This window comes from Aquarana catesbeiana, linkage group LG04 (genome assembly GCF_042186555.1).
Source record: "Aquarana catesbeiana isolate 2022-GZ linkage group LG04, ASM4218655v1, whole genome shotgun sequence".
Taxonomy (NCBI): domain Eukaryota; kingdom Metazoa; phylum Chordata; class Amphibia; order Anura; family Ranidae; genus Aquarana; species Aquarana catesbeiana.
Genome location: NC_133327.1, coordinates 559454103 through 559481222, shown reverse-complemented (window position 1 = coordinate 559481222; position 27120 = coordinate 559454103). Strand labels below are relative to the sequence as shown.

Genomic DNA, 27120 nt, shown 5'->3' with positions numbered 1-27120 from the left:
CTGGCCAACTGTTGTGAAGGGTGTTTTCTTCACCAGGGAAAGGATTCTTCGTTCATCCACCACAGTTGTTTTCCATGGTCTTCCGGGTCTTTTGGTGTTGCTGAGCTCATCAGTGTGTTCTTTCTTTTTAAGGATGTTCCAAACAGTTGATTTGGCCACACCTAATGTTTTTGCTATCTCTCTGATGAGTTTGTTTTGTTTTTTCAGCCTAATGATGGCTTGCTTCACTGATAGTGACAGCTCTTTGGACCTCATATTGAGAGTTAACAGCAACAGATTCCAAATGCAAAATGCACACTTGAAATTAACTCTGGGCCTTTTATCTGCTCCTTGTAAATGGGATAATGAGGGAATAACACACACCTGGCCATGGAACAGCTGAGCAGCCAATTGTCCCATTACTTTTGGCCCCTTAAAAAGTGGGAGGCACATATACAAACTGTTGTAATTCCTACACCGTTCACCTGATTTGGATGTAAATACCCTCAAATTAAAGCTGAAAGTCCGCAGTTAAAGCACATCTTGCTCGTTTCATTTCAAATCCATTGTGTCGGTGTATAGAGCCAAAGAGATTAGAATTGTGTCGATGTCCCAATATTTATGGACCTGACTGTATATATATATATATATATATATATATATATATATATATATATATATATATATATTTTGCATTCAGTGTAGCCTATATCTACAGTGAATTCTGTGGTGTACACAGTATCTAATACAGTGCAGGCGGTGTACACAGTATCTAATGCATTGTGTACAGTTTCTAATACAGTGCAGGCGGTGTACACAGTATATAATACAGTGCAGCCATTGTACAGTTGCTAATACAGTGCAGGCGGTGTACACAGTATCTAATACAGTGTGTACAGTTTCTAATAGACGTCAGACAGTGTATTAATATATATATATATAAATATATATATATATATATATATATATATATATATACTCTGCATTCAGTGTAGCCTATATCTACAGTGCATTCCGTGATGTTCTGTTTCTACTACACTTCAGGTAGTGTACACAGTATATACACAGACCTTTGGTCTCTGTGACTGTACACTTCGCTGGTTCTCTTCCTACTTATCCAACCGCACCTTTAGCGTTTCTTATAACTCTACTTCCTCCTCTCCTCTTCCTTTCTCTGTTGGGGTCCCTCAGGGTTCTGTTCTTGGACCTCTACTATTTTCAATCTACACCGCCTCCCTGGGTCAACTGATAGCCTCCCATGGCTTCCAATACCACCTCTACGCTGACGACACCCAAATCTATTTCTCTACCCCTCAGCTCACTCCCTCTCCTCACGTATCACTAATTTACTCTCAGACATATCAGTCTGGATGTCACACCACTTCCTCAAACTCAATCTAGCCAAAACCGAACTTATAATTTTTCCTCCCCCATATGCCTCTTCCCCCGATCTCTCTGTCAAAATTGATGGCACAACTATAAGTCCATCCCCACATGCCAAGGTTCTAGGTGTAGTCCTAGACTCTGAACTCGCCTTCAAGCAACACATCCAATCACTGTCCAAGTCCTGCCGCCTCAACCTACACAACATCTCCAAAATACGCCACTTTCTAACCATTGACACAACAAAGCTCTTAATTCACTTGTTGGTCTCTGCAACTCCCTTCTCATTGGCTTACCTCTACATAGTCTATCACCTCTTCAGTGCATTATGAATGCCGCTGCCAGACTCATCCACCTTACCAATCGCTCTGTGTCTGCCACTCCTCTCTGTCAATCCCTCCACTGGCTTCCGCTCGGCCAAAGAATTAAATTCAAAATTCTAACAACTACGTACAAAGCCATCCACAATTTCGCCCCCAGCTACATCACTAGATTAGTCTCTAAATACCAATCTACTCGCTCTCTTCGTTCCTCTCAAGACCTCCTGCTCTCTAGCTCCCTTGTCACCTCCTCCCATACTCGCCTCCAGGCCTTTTCCAAAGCCTCTCCAATCCTATGGAATGCCCTACCCCAATCTGTCCGCTTATCTCCTACTTTATTAGCTTTCAGACGTTTCCTGAAAACCCTTCTATTCAGAGAAGCCTATCCTACCCACCCCTAACAACTGTACCTTCATTTTTTCCATCAGCTCATCCCCCACAGTTATTACCTCTTGTTTCTACTTGACCCTCCCTTCTAGATTGTAAGCTCTAATGAGCAGGGCCCTCTGATCCCTCCTGTATTGATTTGTATTGTTAGTGTACTGTCTGCCCCCATGTTGTAAAGCGCTGCGCAAACTGTTGGTGCTATATAAATCCTGTATAATAATAATAATAATTTCAAGGCTCCAATATTGGTTCCCAGGTGGAGGAAGGGAGTAACGTAAGCCTAGAGAGAGGAGGTGCCACAGAAGGACAAGAAACTGGCAGTCATGTTTCACAGCAGAGCCCGTTCCTGCGCCCAACTTTTCTGCCCCTGTTTAACAGGGGCATGTAATTACAACTTTTGATATAATATTTCACAGCAGGGCTCGTTCCAGCGCCCAACACGAACATCTGTGAGGGGCTACAGTGTTGTGGCACCACCACCACCCACGGCCCAATTTTCCTGCCCCTGTTTAACAGGGGCATGTAATTACAATTCTTGATATAATATTTCACAGCAGGGCCCGTTCCTGCACACGCTCCTGCGCCCAGAGTAACTGCGAGGGCTTACAATGTTCTGGTACCACCAACACCTAAGGCCCAATTTTCTGCCGAGTATATAGGGCAGGCCGTATAGTATATATACTGCTGTTCAGAGTATATAGTGCTTGGGTGCCTGGGGGACCCCCACGCCATTTAAAAAAAAAATTTAGGTGCAGGGTTCCCCTTAATATCCATACCAGACCTGAAGGGCCTGGTATGGATTTTTTGGGGGACCTCCACGTCATTTTTTTGTATTTTTATCTGTATTGCTGGGATCCGACAATACATTACAGCCGTGAGCAGTTTTAAATGACATTTTTCCTTTAGAAATGTCATTTTGCTGTGGCACTGTTATAAACATGGGAAAGATGCACTACTTTACAGGTAGGCTAAGGACACCCCCAGGCACAATATTTAAAGGAATATTTCATTTTTATTGTTTCACTTTAACCACTTCAGCCCCGGAAGGATTTACCCCCCTTCCTGACGAGAGCACTTTTTACAATTTGGCACTGTGTCGCTTTAACTGCTAATTGCGTGGTCATGCAATGCTGTACCCAAACAAAATTTGCGTCCTTTTCTTCTCACAAATAGAGCTTTCTTTTTATGGTATTTGATCACCTCTGAGGTTTTTATTTTTTGCGCTATAAATGGAAAAAGACCGAAAATTTTGAAAAAAAATGATATTTTCTACTTTTTGTTATAAAAAAAATTTAGGCCAAAATGTATTCGGCCACATGTCTTTGGTAAAAAAAATGTCAATAAGCGTATATTTATTGGTTTGCGCAAAAGTTATAGCGTCTACAAACTAGGGTACATTTTCTGGAATTTACACAGCTTTTAGTTTATGACTGCCCCCAAATGACCCCATTTTGGAAAGTAGACACCCCAAGGAAATTGCTGAGAGGCATGTTGAGCCCATTGAATATTATTTTTCTTTGTCCCAAGTGATTGAATAATAACAAAAAAAAAAATTTAAAATTTACAAAAAGTTGTCACTAAATGATATATTGCTCACACAGGCCATGGGCATATGTGGAATTGCACCCCAAAATACATTTAGCTGCTTCTCCTGAGTATGGGGATACCACATGTGTGGGACTCTTTGGGAGCCTAGCCGCGTACGGGGCCCCGAAAACCAATCACAGCCTTCAGGATTTCTAAGGGCGTAAATTTTTGATTTCACTCCTCACTACCTTTCATAGTTTTGAAGGCCATAAAATGCCAAGATGGCACAACCCCCCCAAATGACCCCATTTTGGAAAGTAGACACCCCAAGCTATTTGCTGAGAGGCATGTTGAGTCCATGGAATATTTTATATTTTGACACAAGTTGCGGGAAAATTACAAACTTTTTTTTTTGCACAAAGTTGTCAAAATATATAAATATAAAATATTCCATGGACTCGACATGCCTCTCAGCAAATAGCTTGGGGTGTCTACTTTCCAAAATGGGGTCATTTGGGGGGTTTTGAACTGTCCTGGCATTTTATGCACAACATTTAGAACCTTATGTCACACATCACCCACTCTTCTAACCACTTGAAGACAAAGCCCTTTCTGACACTATTTGTTTACATGAAAAAAAATTTTTTTTTTGCAAGAAAATTACTTTGAACCCCCAAACATTATATATTTTTTTAAAGCAAATGCCCTACAGGTTAAAATGGTGGGTGTTTCTTTTTTTTTTTTTTCACACAGTATTTGAGCAGCGATTTTTCAAACGCATTTTTTGGGGAAAAAACACACTTTTTTCAATTTGAATGCACTAAAACACACTATATTGCCCAAATGTTTGATGAAATAAAAAAGATGATCTTAGGCCGAGTACATGGATACCAAACATGGCATGCTTTAAAATTGCGCACAAACATGCAGTGGCGACAAACTAAATACATGGCGACAAACTAAACACACTATATTGCCCAAATGTTTGATAAAATAAAAAAGATGATCTTAGGCCAAGTACATGGATACCAAACATGACATACTTTTTTATCCTATTTTTAAACTGTTCCTTTCATTTTTTTAAATAATTTTTATTGTTATCTCAGGGAATGTAAATATCCCCTATGATAGCAATAGGTAGTGACAGGTACTCTATTTTGAAAAAATTGGGGTCTATTAGACCCTAGATCTCTCCTCTGCCCTCAAAGCATCTGACCACACCAAGATCAGTGTGATAAAATGCTTTCCCAATTTCCCAATGGCGCTGTTTACATCCGGTGAAATCTAAGTCATGAAATGCTCGTAGCTTCCGGTTTCTTAGGCCATAGAGATGTTTGGAGCCACTCTGGTCTCTGATCAGCTCTGTGGTCAGCTGGTTGAATCACCGGCTGCATTTTCAGGTTCCCTGTTGGGACAGGAGAGCCAGAGAAAAACATGGAAGACGGTGGGGGGGGCATTCCCTCCCACTGCTTGTAAAAGCAGTCTAGAGGCTAATTAGTCGTTAGGATTGCTTTTACATGAAAGCCGACCGCTGGCTGAAAAAAATTATACCAAGATGATACCTAAACCTGCAGGCATCATTCTGGTATAACCACTCAAAGTCCAGCAACATACCAGTACGTTGTGAGGGAAGAAAAAAGTCCGGACAGCCGCACACCAGGAGAATATAGTCCAACGAAATTTCTTTATTGTAAAATCAGGAACAAATCATGTACAAAGCACCATGGATAGAATGTACAGATAATCAGCTAACGCGTTTCACGCTCTGCGGAGCGCTTACTCATAGCTAACAATAATAAAAATGAAACCACATATATACCATTTATCATGAATCATGTGACCAAGTGGTAAATCTAAAAGGCAGAACAGCTGAGATCTGATTGTGAAGGGTGTGAACATTGGTCAGTGGATGATGAGCACAGGGGTGAAAATCCCTGTGAGTGCAGGGTGTATATGTGTAAGCAGCGGCAAAATGTAGAAAAAAGAAACCAATTATATAAAATGCTATATAAGCATGTAAGACATGTAAAATACATATGAAGAATGATAAAAAAAAGTGAAGAAAGGGGCTATATTTGGATTTTGGATTTTTTTTTGGTTTCACAATATCCATACACAGCATTAATATCACGTTATTGCGATATTGTTTGCATACACAGAAACCCCATATTTTTCTTTTTCTTTCACCCCCCAAACACACTTCACACGCATTGTTCCTTTTTTCTTTTCTGGTGTAATTTATATTTATTTTTATTTTTACACCAGCATTCACTACCCATTAAGATTTCTCCATCTTTTCATTCACTTTTCATCATTTATTTTTCACGTTAATCCAAATATAGCCCCTTTCTTCGCTTTTTTTTATCATTCTTCATATGTATTTTACGTGTCTTACATGCTTATATAGCATTTTATATAACTGGTTTCTTTTTTCTACATTTTGCCGCTGCTTACACATATACACCCTGCACTCACAGGGATTTTCACCCCTGTGCTCATCAACCACTGACCAATGTTCACACCCTTCACAATCAGATCTCAGCTGTTCTGCATTTTAGATTTACCACTTGGTCACATGATTCATGATAAATGGTATATATGTGGTTTCATTTTTATTATTGTTAGCTATGAGTAAGCACTCCGCAGAGCGTGAAACGCATTAGCTGATTATCTGTACATTCTATCCATGGTGCTTTGTACATGATTTGTTCCTGATTTTACAATAAAGAAATTTCGTTGGATTATATTCTCCTGGTGTGCGGCTGTCCGGACTTTTTTCTTCCCTCACAACATGGATTAGCATTAGCCAGCACCTGGGGCTTTTCAACTCTGGAGTGCAACATTCAGTTTATACCTGGTTTGGATACAACCTGGTGCGGGGAAAACGCTTGTGCTGCAGTAACATACCAGTACGTTGCTGGTCCTTGTTGGGCATATATTGTAAACTTTTTTTTCATGCAGCCTGTGGGCTGAACGAAAAACAGAGATTGATCGGTGGGTATGCCCACCATTAGAATACCTCCCTTCATCCACCCACTTCTAATGATGGGCATACATGCACCGTATATATATGCTGAAGCATGGGGGCATCCTCCCGCAAAAGTTAGGAGCAAATCGCTGCTCCACCCTCTGCTGCCCCCATGCTTCGGCATATATGCTGAAGTATGTAACTGTGGTGGTGAAATCACCTCCGACAGCGCTGGAGTCACGGCTTTATATATAGTGGGAGCAAACGCTGTTGCTGTCAAGATACATAAATCCACGCTGCAACTGAATGGCGTACCTGCTAAGCAAATGATGGTTAACAATAAAACAAAGTAACATTACAGTATAACAGTAATGCCCCGTACACACGGTCGGATTTTCCGATGGAAAATGTCCTATCGGAGCGTGTTGTCGGAAATTCCGACCGTGTGTGGGCTCCATTGGAGAGCAGGAGATAAAATTTTCCGACAACAAAATCCGTTGTCGGAAATTCCGATCGTGTGTACACAAATCCGACGGACAAAGTGCCACGCATGCTCAGAATAAATAAAGAGATGAAAGCTATTGGCTACTGCCCCGTTTATAGTCCCGACGTACGTGTTTTACGTCACTGTGTTCAGAACGATCGGATTTTCCGACAACTTTGTGTGACCATGTGTATGCAAGACAAGTTTGAGCCAACATCCGTCGGAAAAAATCCGTGGATTTTGTTGTCGGAATGTCCGAACAAAGTCCGACCGTGTGTACGCCCTATTAGACTTACCATACCTGCAAAGCAAATACAAAAAAAACCATAGTAAAAAATAAAACATTTAACGCAACCTGTGCCTAAAATATATATATGCCGAAGCATGGGGGCATCCTCCCGCAAAAGGTAGGAGCAAATCGCTCCTCCACCCACTGCTGCCCCCACGCTTCGGCATATATGTTGAAGTATGTAACTGTGGTGGTGAAATCACCTCCGACAGAGCTGGAGTCACGGCTTTATGTATCGTGGGAGCAAACGCTGTTGCTGTCAAGATAAATAAATCCGCACTGCAACTGAATGGCGTACCTGCTAAGCAAATGATGGTTAACAATAAAACAAAGTAACATTACAGTATAACAGTAAGACATACCATACCTGCAAAGCAAATACAAAAAAAATCATAGTAAAAAATAAAACATTTAACGCAACCTGTGCCTAAAATATATATATGCCGAAGCATGGGGGCATCCTCCCGCAAAAGGTAGGAGCAAGTCGCTCCTCCACCCACTACTGCCTCCACGCTTCGGCATATATGCTGAAGTATGTAACTGTGGTGGTGAAATCACCTCCGACAGCGCCGGAGTCACGGCTTTATGTATCGTGGGAGCAAACGCTGTTGCTGTCAAGATAAATAAATCCGCTCTGCAGCTGAATGGCGTACCTGAAAACAAAAAAATGGTTAACAATAAAACACAGTAAACAGTAAAGTATAAAAAAATTGCATATCTGAAAAGCAAACATGGTAAAACATAATAACATGTGTTTTTATTTTTTTTACTTTTTTTTTTTTACACTTTTTTTTATAACTATAACTTTTGTAACTGGTACCAGGTTTGGGTCTCTCAAAATGCGATGGCATCTTGGGAAACCCTGTGTTAGTGTGCCTAGTCTGTACAGTGCTGTACCCTACGCTAATACTCAACTAGTGAATGGTAGCGTTCAAAACATTCACCAATGCAAAGACCAGGATTGTCAGGACAGGAGGGACAATAATACCGGGTGTCACGCCTATATCCGCGCTTGCTGCAGACACGATATCTTCTTTGAGGGGCTCGTTGGGTAGGGGTACTCGAGAGGACATACGTAAAATGCCTCTCATGCAGCTGGCTTACTGCATTTGGTTGGGGAAGGTGAGGTGGAGCACCGTCTGGAAACAGAAGGGCTCTGACGATCTCTTCCTGGAATTTAAGGAAGGATCCAGTACGTCCTGAAGCTCTGTATAGCACATGAGCGTTCAGCAAAGCCAATTGAAATAAATAAACAGACACTTTCTTGTACCAGCGTCTGGCCTTACGGGCAATTAGGTACGGCGCCAACAACTGGTCATTGAGGTCCACCCCTCCCATATTTTGGTTATATTCGTGGACACAGAGGGGTTTCTCCACAACACCAGTCGCCGTAGGAATTTGGACCGTCGTGTCTGACACAGCCCCCAATGATCCACAATGGCTCAAAAGGGATATGGTCCAGAAATATTTAGACAGAATAAAGGTGGATAAAGCACCTGGACCTGATGGCATCCACCCACGGATCCTAAAAGAATTGAGCTCTGTAATTTCAAAGCCATTGTATCTAATTTTTAGGGACTCATTAATGACAGGAATGGTACCACTGGATTGGCGCAGGGCGAACGTGGTGCCTATATTTAAAAAGGGATCAAAGTCTTTACCAAGTAACTATAGACCTGTTAGTTTAACTTCTATAGTCGGGAAGATACTGGAGCATTTAATAAAAGACCACATAGACGAGTTCTTGCTGGAAAAAAACATTTTAAGCAACAGACAGCATGGGTTCATGAAAGACAGAAGTTGTCAGACAAACCTGATTTCTTTTTATGAAGAGGTAAGTAAAACCTTGGACAGAGAGGTGGCTGTGGACGTGGTTTACTTGGATTTTGCAAAAGCGTTCGATACAGTTCCGCACACACGGCTCATGTGTAAGTTAAAGTCTACAGGCTTGGAAATATCAGTTTGTAAATGGATAGAAAACTGGCTAAAAGACAGAATTCAGAGAGTAGTGGTTAATGATTCTTACTCTGAATGGTCTAAGGTTATCAGTGGTGTACCCCAAGGTTCAGTGCTGGGACCCTTACTCTTTAATATCTTTATAAATGATATTGGGTCTGGGATCAAAAGTAACATTTCTGTCTTTGCAGATGACACCAAGCTATGCAGTGGAATAACGTCCTTACAGGATGTCTCCAATTTACAAGCCGACCTCAATGCACTGTCTAATTGGGCGACTATGTGGCAGATGAGGTTTAATGTTGAGAAATGTAAAGTTATGCACTTGGGGGCTAAGAATATGCATGCATCATACATACTAGGGGGAGTACAACTGGGGGAATCCATAGTGGAGAAGGATCTGGGGGTTTTGGTAGATCATAAGCTCAATAATAGCATGCAATGCCAAGCTGCGGTTTCCAAAGCGAACAAAGTCCTTTCTTGTATTAAGAGAGGTATGGACTCCAGAGAGAGAGATATCATTTTACCCCTGTTCAAATCATTAGTAAGACCTCATCTGGAATATGCAGTTCAGTTTTGGGCACCAGTTCTCAAAAAGGATATCGGGGAACTGGAGAAAGTGCAGAGAAGGGCAACCAAACTGATAAGAGGCGTGGGGGAGCTCAGCTATGAGGAAAGATTAGAGGAACTGAATTTGTTCACTCTTGAGAAGAGGAGAATAAGGGGGGATATGAACAACATGTTCAAATATATAAGGGGTCCATATAGTGAACTTGGTGTTGAGTTATTCACTTTACGGTCAACACAGAGGACAAGGGGGCACTCTTTACAACTGGAGGAAAAGAGATTTAATCTCCAAATACGGAAAGGTTTCTTCACAGTAAGAGCTGTGAAAATGTGGAATAGACTCCCTCCAGAGGCGGTTCTGGCCAGCTCAGTAGATTGCTTTAAGAAAGGCCTGGATACTTTCCTAAATGTACATAATATAACTGGGTACTGACATTTATAGGTAAAGTTGATCCAGGGAAAATCCGATTGCCTCTCTGGGATCAGGAAGGAATTTTTTCCCCTGCTGTAGCAAATTGGAGCATGCTCTGCTGGGGTTTTTTGCCTTCCTCTGGATCAACTGTGGGTATAGTATTGGGTATATTGGATTGTACGATTTTTTTTTTATGGTTGAACTGGATGGACTTGTGTCTTTTTTCAACCTGACTAACTATGTAACTAACTATGTATGTCTGCATGAAGGGAGGTAAGAACGAAAACATTCTTATTATCCCTCCACTTCATAGCGAGCAAATTATTACACTTGAAGCAGGCTCTCTCCCCCAGCCTAAGACAGGAATCTACAAGCCTCTGGGGAAAGCACTGTGCCACATGCTCCAATCTGTTGATCAAAAAGGTGACTAAAAAGTGGCACGCTTGTGTAATAATTGTCCATGTACAAGTGGTACCCCTTTCCCAATAAGGGTGACAACAAGTGCCACACAATCTTGCCAGCGCTTCCTATGTAGTCAGGGCAGTTTGTCAGCTCTATGTGACTATCTTTGCCCTCGTAAACTATAAAACTACATGTATAGCCTGTGGCCCTGTCACAGAGCTTATACATCTTGACCCCGTATCTGGCACGCTTGCTGGGAAGGTACTGTTTGAATGACAAGCGGCCAGAAAACTTAATCAGGGACTCATCAACGCAGACAACTTGATGGGGAGTAAACAAGTCTGCAAAACGTTGGTTGAAGTGGTTTATGAGGAGCCGAATTTTGTAGAGCCGATTGTATTCAGGGTCTCCAGGAGGACGACAGAGTTCATTGTTGTTGAAGTGCATGAACCACAAAATCTGCTCGTATCGTGCCCTGGGCATGGAAGCAGAGGACAAGGGCATATGGTGAATTGGGTCAGTGGACCAATATAACCGCAACTTACTCTTTTTAGTTATGCCCATGTTGAGGGAAAGGCCCAGAAAGATCTTAAATTCGGAAATCGTAATTGGTTTCCAATCTCTGGCAAGGGAGGAATGGGTAATAGTGGCGATGTGTTGACCAGCGTATAAATTGCTTTGGTCCACAATAGTTAGAGATCTTGGGTGAAAAACAGCGAATAAAAATCAAGTGACGTAAAATCAACTGTTTCCACCTGAATGCCAGGTTGGCCAGTGAATGGGGGAAGTACGGGTGCTGCAGAAGTGGTGGGTTCCCAATTAGGATTGGCGAATGCAGCAGGAAGGGCACTATGGGCACGAGGGGCCTATGTTCGTCTTCTTGGTGGCAGCGGGACACTACTTGTGCTTGCCACCTCGCCAGCTTGAATTGCACTTATGGGACTCGCCACGTCACCAAGTGTTACTGCAGTGCTGGATGTAGGACCAGAGTGTACTAGGCCGCTGGTGCTTGCCAGTTCACCAGAAGGAAGTACTAGTACTGCTCTGCTCCGATTCTTGCACCTCAACAACAGCAGAAGAAGATCGGGGTCTGGTACGCCTGACCTTGGCAGGGACCACAACTCCGTCTTCAGAGCTATCTGTCATGGAGCCACTGTCCTCTACAGGATCGTATTCTGAGCCTAAATCTGACAGATGAGTGACTTCCTCTTCACTATCTGTCATGCTCAGAAACGTGTAGGCCTCTTCACTAGTGTACCTTCGATTTGCCATTTTGGACTCTAAATTTAGTGGTACACTAGTGAGACCCACAGGCAAAAAATCTCCTGACTGTTAGCGACTGTATCAAAACGCTACCAACAAAAACTGTTAGCGATCGCAGGGATCAGGCCTGACTCTGCGAACACTGCAGTTATGTGTGTTTAGTATTTTGTAAGTGACAGTGATCGATCGATACTGCACTTGGGTGGGCTGGGCTGGGCCGAGGGGCAAAACGCAGGTGCTAGCAGGTATCTGGGCTGATCCCGCTAACACTGCGTTTTTGGGAACCCTAAACTGCTGGGGACGCTAGTATAGATCTGATCGGATCAGATATTGATCTGTTCAGATACTATACCACTAAGGGAGGTGTATGCTGCATGCGTGGGTGTTAGCGGTACTGGCGCTAACCTGACACTGCCTGGGGCGACGCAGACCTTATCTGACCCTAAAACTTAACTTATATCACCGCAGGGCGATTAGGGGGTTAAACCTTTATAAGGTAATAAACGGCGGGTGCCCTGAAACTTTAATAAACAGACTAACTAACCAGCGTCACCCGTACTTATACGGTGATCACTGGTGAAAGGGTTAACTAGGGGGCAATCAGGGGGTTAAAACCTTTATTAGGTAGTATATGGGGGTCCCTGTCGCTATAAAACACTGACGGCGAACCTATATACTTACCTCCCTAACTAGCGTCACCTGTGACACTAATCAGAAAAACAATCGCTTAGTGACACTGGCGACGGGGGGTGATCAAGGGGTTAACCTTTATTAGGGGGGGTTAGGGGGGTATCCTAGACCTAAAGGGGGCTACCACTAACTGCCCTACCACTTATAACTGTCACAAACTGACACCAATGCAATAATCAGAAAAAAAAATTGCTATTGGTGTCACTGTGACAGGGGGTACAGGGGATTTGATTGGGGGGTGATCGGGGGGTGAAATGTGTGCCTAGAGTGTTCTACTGTTAGTGTAGTGTTGGTGCAAACTTACTTGATGTCTTCTCTCCTCGGCGCCGGAACGAAAAGACCGGCTCGAGGAGAGATGACATCACTTCCTCTGTCGCTGTTTACATTACAGCAGCAGAGGAAGGATTTCATTGGCTGGGAGCGATTGTGAAGGGGTGGCCATGAACGGATGGCCTCCCCCTCACCTCTGATCACTCGGGGACAGACGCTGACCGCCTCGGGCACCAGGCCCGCGGGCCCGCGGGAGGCAAGTAACGTACACATACGTTACTTTGCCTGCCCGTGCCATTCTGCCACAGTATATCTGCGTTAGGCGGTCGGCAAGTGGTTAAGCATTATTAAAATCACTGCTCCCGAAAAAACTTCAGTTTTTAAAAAATGTTTTGCCCTGGGGCAGGACCCGGGTAACCAAACACTTTTTATGGCAATAACCTGCATATAAGCCTTTAAAATTAGCACTTTTGATTTTTCATGTTCGTGTCCCATAGATTTTAATGGTGTTCGCGTGTTCGAACAAATTTTTTGCCTGTTCGGGGGGTGTTCAGCTCATCCCTAGTTGGCAAGCAAGATTTTACAGCCTTCTTTCATGAGCTTTAACAAAAACAAGTGATAAAAAGCTGATTTTATGTACGTGTACTCTTTTAATTACAGAGCCTAACTGCAAATGAAGAAACTGACGATAAACAAGTTCCATCTTTCAAAGACCTTGTCAGAACTCCCCAGATAAGAAAACACACTTTCATTTTAATGTATATCTGGTATGATACATTTATCTGTAAATATACATATCCACAGAATCCTTTAGCAGCAGATATAAAACTTTGTTATTTTATTATTTTACATAGCTAAATTATATTAAAAATAGGCTGATACCAAACATAACTTCTGCAGATTTGATCCAGAAGAAGGGAAAATAAAAATCCATAGGTGACTACACCAAACTACAAGAAAAAAAAAAAGAAAATCCTAACCCCCAAAGACAGTTGACTCAATACCCTGTGTCAAAATATTTATCTAATAACTTATTTGCCCCAAATTTTTATTACTAGCTTCAAGGAAAGAATCCTATTTTATTTCCCATCACTGATTTGCCATTTATATAAAGAACCCTTTCCCAAACTGATAATAAAACATAATGTCTTCTACATGCCTTTGTCCTTTGTATAGTCAATGGGATGAAAATGTAGTTTACAAATTATTTATAATAACCTTAAAAATGTTTAAACATGATTTGGAAATCACATCTAAATCGTCTTTTTTTGCAAACCAAACTTGTTCCAATCTGTCACTGTAAGATTTTTCAAACCTTTCTTCAAATTAGTTGCCTTCCTTTGAACTCTCTCCAAAACTTTCAAAAATGTCCTTCTTACTAGGTGGGGCCAGAATGACACACCATTCTCTAAATGTTACCTTACAAGTTACCAAACAACATGCAATAAATATTTTACAAGGATCACATAGGTTTTATTTCCCCTTTAATAAATCTCAAGGTTTTGTTTGCATTAGATAAATTGTGAAAAGTTGTAAAATTTGAGACATATCTTCAAAATTTTTGTATAATTTGGGTACATTTTTGAATAGCAGAATATTATCGGCACATTAGACATGTGCACTGCTAAAATGTTTGTTCGTTTTCGTTTCATTTGCTTTACTTTTTATCGTTTTTCAGTCATTCGTTATGATCTCAAATCGTAAATTTGAAAATTCGAAAATCCGAAAATAGGAAAGAAAATCTGAAAATTCTAAAGAATAACTAACTAACAATAACTAACTAATAAATTATAGGAATTGTGATTTCCCTTCAAATTTGTCTGCTAGTGAACGTAATGAATATGAATTTATCCAAAGTTACAAATTATCCGAAATAACTAATGCCGCATCTAAACAGATAGAATGGTACAGATTAATAATAAATAATAATAATAATTTTTTTATTATTATTTATTATTATTAATTTGTTACATTCCATTAGTTTAGATACGGCATTCGTTATTTCAGATAATTCGTAACTTTGGATAAATTCGTATTTACGTTCACTAACAGCCAAACTTGAAATGAAAATTCCAATACCTATAATTTAATAGTTAGTAATAGTTAAAGCCGAGTTCCCGTGACCATTCAAATTTTTTTTTGTTGTAGTCATTCAGACACTTTCACAATCATAAAGTAATACTTACTGTTTTGGTTTTTTAAATCTGCTGCTGTCCGTTTTCGTTTGTTATAAGTATTTATAAAAATTCATCCTGGCCGTTCCCATCTTGCTTGTGGGCATGTGAAACCCACAAGCATTAATTTCCAGGATACGGTGAATGCTGAGCTCCCAGCATTCACCGCTCTTTCCCGCACATGCTCAGTGTTTACGGCGAGCAGCGGCGTAAACTTCAGGGTTGCCATTGCAACGGGCGTCGTCGTCGAAAGTTCCCGCCCGGTTGTGATGATGATAACTCGTGGCAGGCCTCCGCAATGACTCCTGGGAACAATGACACGAGCTCTCAGGAGACAGTGCAACACACAGGAATTGAATACCCGCAAAATACCCACCCATATCCGCAGTGCACACATACAGGAAGCAGTGAAGAACATGACAAAAACACAGGTCCACAAGAAAAAAAAAAATAAAAGTTCCGTTTATAACTGGATACATTACTGTAATGTGATTGAGCAGAAGATGTAAAATAGGGTGGAACTCTGCTTTAAGTTATTATTTGTTAGTTATTATTTTCAGATTTTCGAATTTTCGGGTTTTCGGATTTATAAATTTAGGAATTTTCGAATTTAAGAATTTTTTAATTTTTTCCAAATATTCGTTAAAAAACTAATTTGGAACGAAACGAATTGCACATGTCTACGTTACATTGAATGCTCAAAAAGAGCCTCTTTATTTATCCTAAAAAATGCATTGTTTCAGGACCATACACCAGCCACTTCATCAGGAAGACAGCAACTGCCACTGTTTGCCTGATGAAGATGCTAAAGTATGCCCTTGAAATGTTACATTTTACAGGATAAATGTGAGGATTTTTTTGAGCATTTGATTTTCTACAATTGAGGATTTTTGCAGCAGGGCCATCAGCTTCTATCAATGCAGCACTCATTTTATCTGGGCCGTGGGACAGCTTGGAGTGGACCATACCTTCTTCTACAAGTGTGGCAAATCTACAAACCTGTCCAACCTTTGAATAATGCACCAAGCAATGTCTGCAAGCATTCCATTAAAAGTGACATTGTGAGTCCCCAGTCTGCAACAGATTTACAATCCGGAGCACATTAAATGACACAGCATATTCTGATTATAATCAATTCTTTTACTACTTGTTGCAGAGACAAATGTGCATTTAAAATTGTACAATGTTATGTGTTAAGGTACCTGTCCATTCTTCATTGCCTCTCATATGATTACATACTCAGACCTTCTTCTCCACAAAGAAAGGAATAATTGGTGTTCAGTTGCAAGTAGATTTTCTGTTTTTAAAAAACCCTTTTCATACGCCAATCCCCATCCTATTCACAAGAGCTGTTCAGGTCAGGTCTGATATTTGCAAAGATTAAAGCAGTATTAAACCCTCAAAACATTTATTATATTGCAACTCACCAATTCTTAGATGTGATGGCTGCATTCATTTTCTTTTTTAGGCTTTCTTCATTTTTCATCTGATGATCCAGCCAGCGAGTCTGTTGTTTTTCAAAAGCATGAGCTCTCCAGCAGAATGTACTGATTTACATGGATGACACACACCATTTAACACTGGCAGGGGTGCTTAAATGATCAGCTTTTATTTATTGATGTAAAACCTTTATCCCAAAAGGAAAACTCTGTTTGCTGCAACTGATTATAAAGTGTGAGCTGGAGTTTGGCTTCAATTTGTTAATGTATTTAAATCTTCTAGTACATCTAACCTTCCCCCCAGACTGACAATGCTGCTGTTTGCTGTGCCTCCTGTGTTCATTCATCCAGAGCTGGGTCTCACTAATATCGGAGGTGTGTTACTGGGTAACACTATCACTAGGTAAAAACAGAGGTAAAAAAGCCTAAGACCCCATACACACTATTAGATTTTCTGCAGATTTTTGTCTTCAGATTTACTAAAACAAAACCATATAATATGAGGTCAAACCTAAATGCCCTGTACACACGATCGGACATTGATCGGAGATTCCGACAGCAAAATCCATGGATTTTTTCCGACGGATGTTGGCTCAAACTTGTTTTGCATACACACAGTCACACAAAGTTGTCGGAAAATGTGATTGTTCTGAACGCGGTGACATAAAACACGTACGTCGGGACTATAAACGGGGCAGTAGCCAATAGCTTTGGTCTCTTAATTTATTCTGAGCATGCGTGGCACTTTGTGCATCAGAATTGTCCACACAAGGTCGGAATTTACGCAAACGGATTTTGTTGTCGGAAAATTTTATAGCCTGCTCTCAAACTCTGTGTGTGGGAAATTCCGATGGAAAAAGTCCGATGGAGCCCACACACGGTCAGAATTTCCGACAACAAGCTCCGATCGCACATATTCCGTCAGAAAGTCCGACCGTGTGTACGCAGTATAATGCCCCGTACACACGGTAGGACTTTGTTCGGACATTCCGACAACAAAATCCTAGGATTTTTTCCGACGGATGTTGGCTCAAACTTGTCTTGCATACACACGGTCACACAAAGTTGTCGGAAAATCCGATCGTTCTAAACGCGGTGACGTAAAACACGTACGTCGGGACTATAAACGGGGCAGTGGCCAATAGCTTTCATCTCTTTATTTATTCTGAGCATGCGTGGCACTTTGTCCGTCGGATTTGTGTACACACGATCGGAATTTCCGACAACGGATTTTGTTGTCGGAAAATTTTATCTCCTGCTCTCCAACTTTGTGTGTCGGAAAATCCGATGGAAAATGTCCGATGGAGCCCACACACGGTCGGAATTTCCGACAACACGCTCCGATCGGACATTTTCCATCGGAAAATCTGACCGTGTGTACGGGGCATAAGAGTTTCAATTTGTATGCAATCAGGCAGGCCCTTGCACTACATGGTTTTGATAAATCTGAAGATAAAAATCTGCAGAAAATCTAATAGTGTGTATGAGGCTTAAGAAAAGAAATCTGATGCAGCCACCATAACTAAGGATAAGTAAGCTGCAATATATTACATCTTTGGTTTTGGATTTAATACCGCTTTAAGCCATGTCTGGACATCCTGGGCACCAGGCATGACCATTCACTTAATTAAACATGCTTTTCATGTTCTTTCCTGTGTCTTTAGGTTTACATGTGCTGTTGTTTACCAAGGACTAATTTTACACATTGGATACACGGCTGAAAACGTTTACTTAGATTTTTTTATCTCTGCTATGGTGGAATTCCCTGCAGCATTTATAATAATAGTTACAGTGGATCGTATTGGGCGCCGATATCCCTGGGCAGTGGGTTCTTTTGTGACAGGTCTGGCCTGCCTTGTTACAGCTTTCATTCCTGAAGGTAAGTCTGTATGTAAGACACGTATGAAGGACAAGCCCAATGCGCTTCCACCATTGGTTCCCAGCTTAGAAGTACAGTAGATGCATTTCCACTCTACTTGCCCTCAGCTTGTATGCATGAATGTGTTAATATAGGTACAATGAATACAGACCGCTAGGGCACCTTGGCACCTGGTCAATTACTTGCTGCATAGGATTACTTGGGTGCAAAAATTAAGTTAATATTAAGGTGCCAAGATACATATTCAAAAACAGGTATTGAGCCAGCCCAGAGCTAAAGCCAAAATCTCTGTTCAAGGGTATGGCGCATACATACTTAAATTGGTCCAAGCTTGACCAATACATTGGTTAACCACTTGCCTACTGGACACTTTTACCCCCTTTCTGCTCAGGCCAATTTTCAGCTTTGCTGTCACACTTTGAATGACAATTGTGCGGTCATGCAACACTGTACTCGTATGACATTTTTATCATTTTTTTTTTCACACAAATATAGCTTTCTTTTAGTGGTATTTAATCACCACTGGGGTTTTTTTGGTAAATAAACAAAAAGAAACTAAAGTTTTGAAGAAAAAACAAAATATTGTTATAAAATTTTGCAACCAGGTAATTTCTTTCTCGTACATCACGGGACACAGAGCCTCAGTAATCACTGATGGGTTATAGGGTATCACTAGGCGATTGGACACTGGTCACACCCTAGACAGGAAGTTCAACCCCTTATATAATCCCTCCCCTTACTGGGGATACCTCAGTTTTTTCGCCAGTGTCTTAGGTGTTGGTCACGAATAAGATGTGCTGTGCTGAGCTCCAAAGTAATATCCTATACTGGGGCAAGCCATGCAACCTGATCCATTCAAAGTGCTTTTTCAGGCCAAATTGGATGGTACCTGGGCCTCGTGTCCGAAGAAACAAGGTTTTACCTGTAACGCTTCTCTTTTTAGAGAGCTGGACCCCGGGATCCAGTATTTGTTTTTTTTCAGCCATATCCCTGGCGGGGTGCTTTATGGGGCCAGAACTGCAGATCCTCCTATTCAAGGGGGCCCCAGTCTCTGAAGGTTTTTTCAAACGGAGCGCACCGTGAGAGGTGAAGATTGGGTCTGTATAACAGAACCCTGCAGCTGGATAAGGTAAGGGAGACTCCTCAGGAATTTTTAAAATTCTAGTAGGTTATCTCCTTTAACTAAATGTATGCTATGCCTATTGTCGCCACCGGGGGCTGTCAAGAGCACATACCTTTTCATGCTTGTTCTGTCTGTCTCAGTGTCCACGCTGTACGCTCCTCCAGCCAGGCTCCAGGTAGGATGGGTTGGGGCGTTCTCTCCTTAGGGATTCTCCCCCCCCATGGTTAGGGGGGCCGGGGTGGCCTGAGCAAACAGCGGTAGTATACCGCACCACCCACCACCGCCACCGCTACCACCATTTTCGGCAGGTTCCCATCCACCGGCCCTTCTCTCTCCTCCACCCCAGCCTCCCCTCCATGCTTGTCCCGAGGATCGGAGCCTCGGCTCGTGTGGGAAAGCACACGTTTTTGAAAAAAACGAGGGGGGGCGAGAGGGGTGGTCGGAGGAGGGGGGGCGGAGCATTAACGTGACGTCCGGCGTGATTAGATACCCACATTGCTGGCTACACAGGCTATAAAGTGCACTCTCTTTCAGGTGCACATAGCCTATGGAGGGACACAGAGCTGACGGGTGCATGTGAGGTGGGACACAGGCCTTCTCCCAGGCAGCATTTACTTAAAACACCAGACTGAGCATTGGTAGCAGCGGCAGTTGCTGAACTACATCACTCAGCAGTCAGTGTTTTTTTGTGGTACCTCCACCTTTTGTTGCTTTGCACTATGGGTAGAACAGGTACAAATACCCCGAAAACCAGAGGCTCTGGGGGATCTCCCTCAGGCTCTGAGGACCCCCCTTCTGCAACACCTTCCCCCTGAGGGACCTGGGATGGCTGGCCAGGGTGAGCTGTCGGGGTCAGGGGCTGCATCTGCTTCTGGCACTTCAGCCCCTGTATACATTACGCAGGAGGTTTTTTCCTCAACCATTAATGGGCTAGAGGAAAGACTAATGGCCTTAATCGCATCTTCACTCAGTGGAAGTAAACGCTCTAGGTCTCCCTCTGTTACCCAGGACCCTCAAGCAGAGGAACTCTGGGAAAAAGAAGAGGAATCCTTCTCAGAGGGTCGGGATGAGACTGATGATTCCTCTTCTGAGGAATCAAGTGGAGAAGGGCCCTCTTCAGCTTCTCAGGATGAGAAGGTGTTATTGCAAATTCTTGCTGGATTGGTCCGCTCCACATTTAAGTTGCCCGTACCTGAGTCAGTTAAAGAACCCTCCTCTTCTTTGGGTTCACTGAAGCCTCCTCAAACAACACATGCTTTTCCTGTTCATAGTTTACTAGAAAAGCTCATTTATTCTGAGTGAGATCACCCAGATAAACATTTTTTTCCTCCTAAAAAGTTTTCAACACTTTATCCTATGGAGGAAGAATTTAGAAAAATGTGGGGTATACCGACAGTTGACGCCGCCATTTCCTCCGTAAATAAAAGTCTGACTTGTCCTGTCGACAATGCTCAGATGCTTAGGGATCCAACTGATAAAAAAATGGAATTCCTGTTAAAAAATGTTTTTTCCTTAGCAGGTTCAGTAGCTCAACCTGCAGTGGCAGCAATCGGAGTCTGTCAATATTTGAGAGACCATGTTAAACAGGTCCTCAAAATTTTACCTGAACAGCAAGCCCAGGGGTTGACCAACCTTCCAGCGGCTTTATGTTTTGCTGTTGACGCAATCAGAGATTCTATTATCCAAACCTCTCGCCTTCGTTTGGGTTGGTGCATATGCGTAGAATCTTATGGTTGAAAAATTGGTTAGCCGAATCACCATGTAAGAAGCTTCTGGCTGGATTTCCATTTCGTGGTGCAAGGCTGTTTGGAAAGGATTTGGACGATTATATCCAAAAGATCTCTAGTGGCAAAAGCACACTCTTACCAGTTAAGAAAAGGAGTAAGCGTCCCTATTTTAAACGGCTCTTTCCCCAGTGCCAGGAGCATCAGCCTCCAGGCAGTCGCAACGGCCTGCTCCATCAGGCTCAAGAAATACATTTCGGAGTTGACCCCAGGGACAAAAGAAGTCCTGGAGGAAGAAGCCTACTAGACAAGACGCTAAAGCCTTTTCATGAAGGAGCGCCCCCCGCTTGTTGCTCGGGTGGGGGGAAGACTGCTACAGTTCTCAAAGCTCTGGCAGGAAGATTTCCAGGACAGATGGGTGATCTCCACGGTAACTCTAGGTTACAAACTGGAGTTCCGAGCATTCCCCTCTCCTCGTTTCCTCAGATCAAATGTCCCCAGAGATCCAGAGAAAAAGCAGTCTCTCCTTCTAGCGTTGGAGCGACTATTGTCGCAAAAGGTCATCATGGTGGTTCCCACGGAAGAGCAGGGATTGGGGTTTTATTCAAACCTTTTCACGGTTCCAAAACCAAATGGAGATGTCAGACCCATTCTCGATCTAAAGGATCTAAACCGATTCCTAAAGATTCGATCCTTTCGCATGGAATCAATTCGATCAGTAGTCTCCATCCTACAAGGAGGAGAACTTCTGGCGTCAGTAGACTTCAAGGATGCGTACCTGCATGTACCCATTTTCCCTGCTTATCAAAAGTACTTGTGTTTCGAAGTAGGAAAACGCCACTTTCAGTTTATAGTCCTGCCTTTCGGGCTAGCCACTGAACCTGCCGCGGGCGCACGGGTCCATTGGGATGTGTTCCAGTCCATAGGCATTCAGCAGGGAATAGACGTGCGCCAATGCGCATGCACAGTAACGCAGCTTTGGCGCCCAGTGATCCTTAAAAGGGGCCTCTTCAGAATGCATCCTTGCTGTCTGATCTGCAGCTCATCCTGTACCTGATCCTGAACCTGCATCTGCTCCAGTGTTACCCGGCTTCTCCTGACCTTGCTGCTGTCTCCAGTTCTGACCCCTTGACTTGCCTTTGACCTGCTCTGTGTTCCTGTTTGTTTGATCTCCTGTTGCCGATTCTGCCTGGACTTTGACTATTCTCTGCCTGCTGCTTCTGTCTGATTGATCCGCTGCTGTGACCTGGCTTGTCCGACCCTGCATCTGCCTACAAGTCCTGCATCTGTGTGCATCTGTCTACCAGTCCTGCATCCGTGTGCATCTGCCTACAAGTCCTGCATCCGTGTGCATCTGCCTACCAGTCCTGCATCCATGTGCCTCTGCCTACAAGTCCTGCATCTGTGTGCATCTGCCTACAAGTCCTGCATCCGTGTGCATCTGCTTACAGTCCTGCATCTGTGCGCACCTGCCTGCTACTTCTCAGCCTTCCTGCATCTGCAGCAATCAAGCCTGTTCCTGTCTCCGCCAAGCGGACATCATCTCCAGTCAAGTGGACCCTGCAGGCTCTTCTACCCCGGCTTTATCAGTGATATTTCAACGGCCACTTGCTTCACACTCTTTAGTCTGAAAATGTATGCAGGGGGTAACGTGTCTTAATCCTCCGGTTAAGGCCCCCCTAAACCCCTGGAACTTGAATTTGGTTCTGTCAGTTTTACAGAAACAGCCTTTTGAACCAATACGTCAAATTCCCTTGGTCTTATTGACAAGAAAGTTAATTTTTCTGGTAGCCATTTCTTCTGCTAGAAGAGTATCAGGATTAGCAGCCCTTTCCTGTAAAGAGCCTTATTTAATCATGCATAAGGATAGACTGGTATTGCGCCCTCATCCTAGCTTTCTACCGAAAGTGGTTTCAGATTTCTATCTAAACCAACATACTGTTCTACCTTCCTTTTTTCCAGATCCCTGTTCTACAAAGGTCACTACATTTTTTGGATGTAGTAAGAGAGCCTATCTCGAGGCAACTGCTCAAATTCGCAAAACGGATGTTTTGTTCGTGTTGCCAAGGTCCCAATAGAGGACAGGCAGCGTCAAAGTCTACCATTATAAAATGGATTCGACAAATGATTATTCAAGCTTATGGTTTGAAACATAAAATTCCACCTTTTCAACTCAAGGCACACTCCACAAGGGCTATTAGTGCTTCTTGGGCGGTGCATCACCAGACCTCTATGGCTCAAATCTGCAAGGCCGCAACCTGGTCTTCAGTCCATATCACCAGATTTTATCAGGTGGATGTGGGAAGGCATGAGGATATCGCCTTTGGGCGTAGTGTGCTGCAGGCAGCGGTACGAGGTCCTCTGGTTTGATTACACCCTACGTTGTGTGGTCCCCTCCCCTCAAATAGCATTGCTCTGGGACATCCCATCAGTGATAACTGAGGCTCTGTGTCCCGTGATGTACGAGAAAGAAAATAGGATTTTTATAACAGCTTACCTGTAAAATCCTTTTCTTTTGAGGTACATCACGGGACACAGAGGTCCCGCCCCTCTTCTAATACACTTATATTGCTTTGCTACAAAACTGAGGTATCCCCAGTAAGGGGAGGGGTTATATAGGGGGTTGAACTTCCTGTCTAGGGTGTGACCAGTGTCCAATCACCTAGTGATACCCTATAACCCATCAGTGATTACTGAGGCTCTGTGTCCCGTGATGTACCTCAAAAGAAAAGGATTTTACAGGTAAGCTGTTATAAAAATCCTATTTTTTCTCCTTTACTGAAATACCCTGATGTGGCTGCACTGATGAGCACTGATAGGCTGAACTGATGGGCACTGATGAGGTGGCACTGTTGGGCACTAATAGGCTGCATTAATGGGCACTGATGAGGAGGCACTGATGAGGCTGCACTGATGGGCACTGATAGGGGGCACTGATAGGTGGCACTGATAGGGGCACTGATAGGCAGCACTGATAGGCACTGGTGAGCACTAATTGGCAGCACTGGTAGGCATTGATAGGCAGCACTGGTGGGCACTGTTTGGACTGCACTGATAATCAGGACACTGGTAATCATTTCCCTGGTTATCAGTGTAGATGTCCCTTTCACACAAGCCAGTTATTGGCTCTCTCCTCACGCTGTCATCATGCGGAACGAAATGCTGATAAAGGGCTTGTGTTTATATCGTGGTCAACTGTGAATGGACACAGCTGATCACATGGTAACGAGCCGCTGATTGGCTCTTTACCCCGATCTGTGATCAGCTCTATCCAGAGGACACAGTGATCACAGAGCACCCCGCCCATGTGGGCATGCGGTGGGCATAATCACAGGAGGACAGCATATGAAGCTCTACCAGAACTGGCCAGCCGCACTGTAGCCATCATTCGGCTATAGCGCGATTGACAAGTGGTTAAGATAAGTTGGCACAAAGAAAACCTGGCCATGAATATGAGCATCCAGCCACAAATCAGGTTTTCTCTGGGGCCTACTTTAGCCACAATTGCCTTAAAGCGTAACTCCACTTTTGTTGAGAAAAGAAACTTTCCCCTCTGGGTGATCTATGTACGTTGCAGGGATTTTGACAATCTTACTTGCAGATTGCCACCTTTTGTTACAGTTATTTGTTTGTCTGTGTCCATGTGAAAAGGGAAGGAGAATGGGAGTGTTTTTATAGTTATCAATCGGTTCCATTCACAACCGAGTGTAGCGATTTACTGGTGTTTTTTTAAGAGTTTTTGCAGTTTTTTTCAAGCGTTTTACAGCTTTCGGCATTTTTACTTAGCTAATAGGAGAAACTAAATGCTAGTAAAATGTTCAAGTCAGGCATTTCTGTTGACCTCTATGGGGCCAAAGACACTTGTATTCTGACAAAAAGAAGCTCATGTACTTTTTTGAGCGACAGACTTTTTGCTTCAGGCGACAGAACGCTCCTATGTGAACAGGAGCCATTGAAATTGAAGGGATTTGGCTTGTTGAGGTGTGAACAGGGCCTTATGAGGAAATTGGCAAGGTCTGCATCCCTTTAGCTGTAAGGTAAATAGAGATATGTGGCGCTAGCTCAAAGTGCATAAATGTGATGAAATAAATATAATCCAATTCTTCAAGTAAAGTGCATATGTGTAAAGAACAAAATCACATAAATAAAGTGACTAAACATCCATTAAATTCATAAAAAATGACATTGGATAAATGACAGTGAAAATTAATAAAATATGACATAAAAAAAAATAAACAAATCCAAATGAAGGTGAATAAATCCAAAAATAGTCTAAAAGTGCATCAAGATAAAAAAATCACAAATTTAGAAAAATTTTTAAAAAAATCGCATGAGATAAAAAAAGTCACATGCAATAACAAAAATAAGGTGCAAAGAAGTGCAGAAACGCTATAAAAATAGCTACAAGTCGATCCAATTAATGTAATACAGTTCCAACGTGAACAAAGTGAGTCTTCATACAACAGTTTGTGCAAAAAAATAGATGAAAAAAGGGCAAATGCAAACGATGATAGGTGACAGATTCCTCTTAATAACCGTACTCCGTGGTGCACCACATGTTTTCCCCAGCCTCTCACCTCTAACAAAGACTCCTAGGGTCAAGTCGAGCCTGCAGTCAGAAAGAGGACGAAACACCATCAATCGATCAGTCTCCTTTGATAAAGTCACGTGGGCACTAACGATACGCATCAGGGAAGAGTCAGGTGTCATCACTTCTGGCCGAGACCGGAAGTACTGGGATCTGTGCTGTTCATTTTATGCTGTATATGTAAGTTACTATGTTGTTTTGAATAAACCTGTTTTGAATACTGCACAATGGGGATACTCCTTTCTATTGCATGCCTCCACCCAACTTGCCCAACTTGAGGCCTTCCATTTAGAGATTTGCCAGACCTATGACGATCGGAGGAGACTGATCGATTGATGGTGTTTCATCCACTTCCTGATTGCAGGCTCGACTTGACCCTAGGGGTCTTTGTTAGAGGTGAGAGGCTGAGGGAAACGTGTGGTGCACCACGGAGTACAGTTATTAAGAGGAATCTGTCACCTATCATCGTTTTGCACTTGCACTTTTTTCATCTATTTTTTTGCACAAACTGTTTTATGAAGACTCACTTTGTTCACGTTAGAAGTGTATTACATTAATTGGATCAACTTGTGGCTATTTTTATAGCATTTCTGCACTTTTTTTGCAGCGTTTATGCAACTTTTTTTATCTCATGCGATTTTTTAACACCTTTTTCTAAATTTGTGATTTTTTTTTATCTTGATGCACTTTTAGTCACTTTATTTATGTGATTTTGTTCTTTACACATATGCACTTTACTTGAAGAATTGGATTATATTTATTTCATCACATTTATGCACTTTGAGTTAGCGCCACATATCTCTATTTACCTTATTGTTTTTCTGTGTGGGAACACTGCCGTATATGTGGCGGCTTCTTAGTCATCTTTAGCTGCTTTGGCTCGTCTTGGTTTTGCGCATTAGTTTTCTTCTTTGTTTATCCCCTTTAGCCGTGCTTTCCTTTTCTGGGTATCTCGCCAAAAATCTGACGTGTATCTAAGTGCAGACTTCTGGGAAAATCAGTGAGCCAATCACACAAGCAGGGAATTACATTTTTAGGGGGTGTTCTGTACACCATCTGGGTACAGAACACCTCCAGATTGCCATTGAATTTTACAGAATGTTACAGTGCTGCAGATTGAAAAGGAAAGGTCATTTTTTAATAATATTCAATTCACAATATGACTTGAGTCGCAATTGTATACAATATATTATTTTTTTCTATTTGCTAATTTTTTTTCCCCACAAAAGTGGAGTTACCCCTTAAAGCTAGACCACTGCCCACACAAATGCCTGCATGTCATACCAAACCATTACA

General features: G+C 42.5%; 1 protein-coding gene across 2 annotated transcripts in view; it reads left to right on the top strand.

The window, feature by feature from the left end:
* Positions 1-27120, top strand: part of LOC141140614 (solute carrier family 22 member 2-like) — a 101012-nt gene that overhangs the window by 58247 nt on the left and 15645 nt on the right. The window contains exons 6-10 of one of the 2 annotated variants that reach the window (XM_073627994.1): positions 13558-13664; positions 18175-18393; positions 24215-24220; positions 26189-26207; positions 26369-26393. In XM_073627994.1, coding sequence (XP_073484095.1) covers positions 13558-13664; positions 18175-18393; positions 24215-24220; positions 26189-26207; positions 26369-26393 — 376 coding nt within the window. Of the gene's footprint in view, positions 1-13557; positions 13665-18174; positions 18398-18895; positions 18917-24214; positions 24221-26188; positions 26208-26368; positions 26394-27120 lie in introns of both variants that reach the window. The other variant, XM_073627993.1, reaches the window with a different exon arrangement.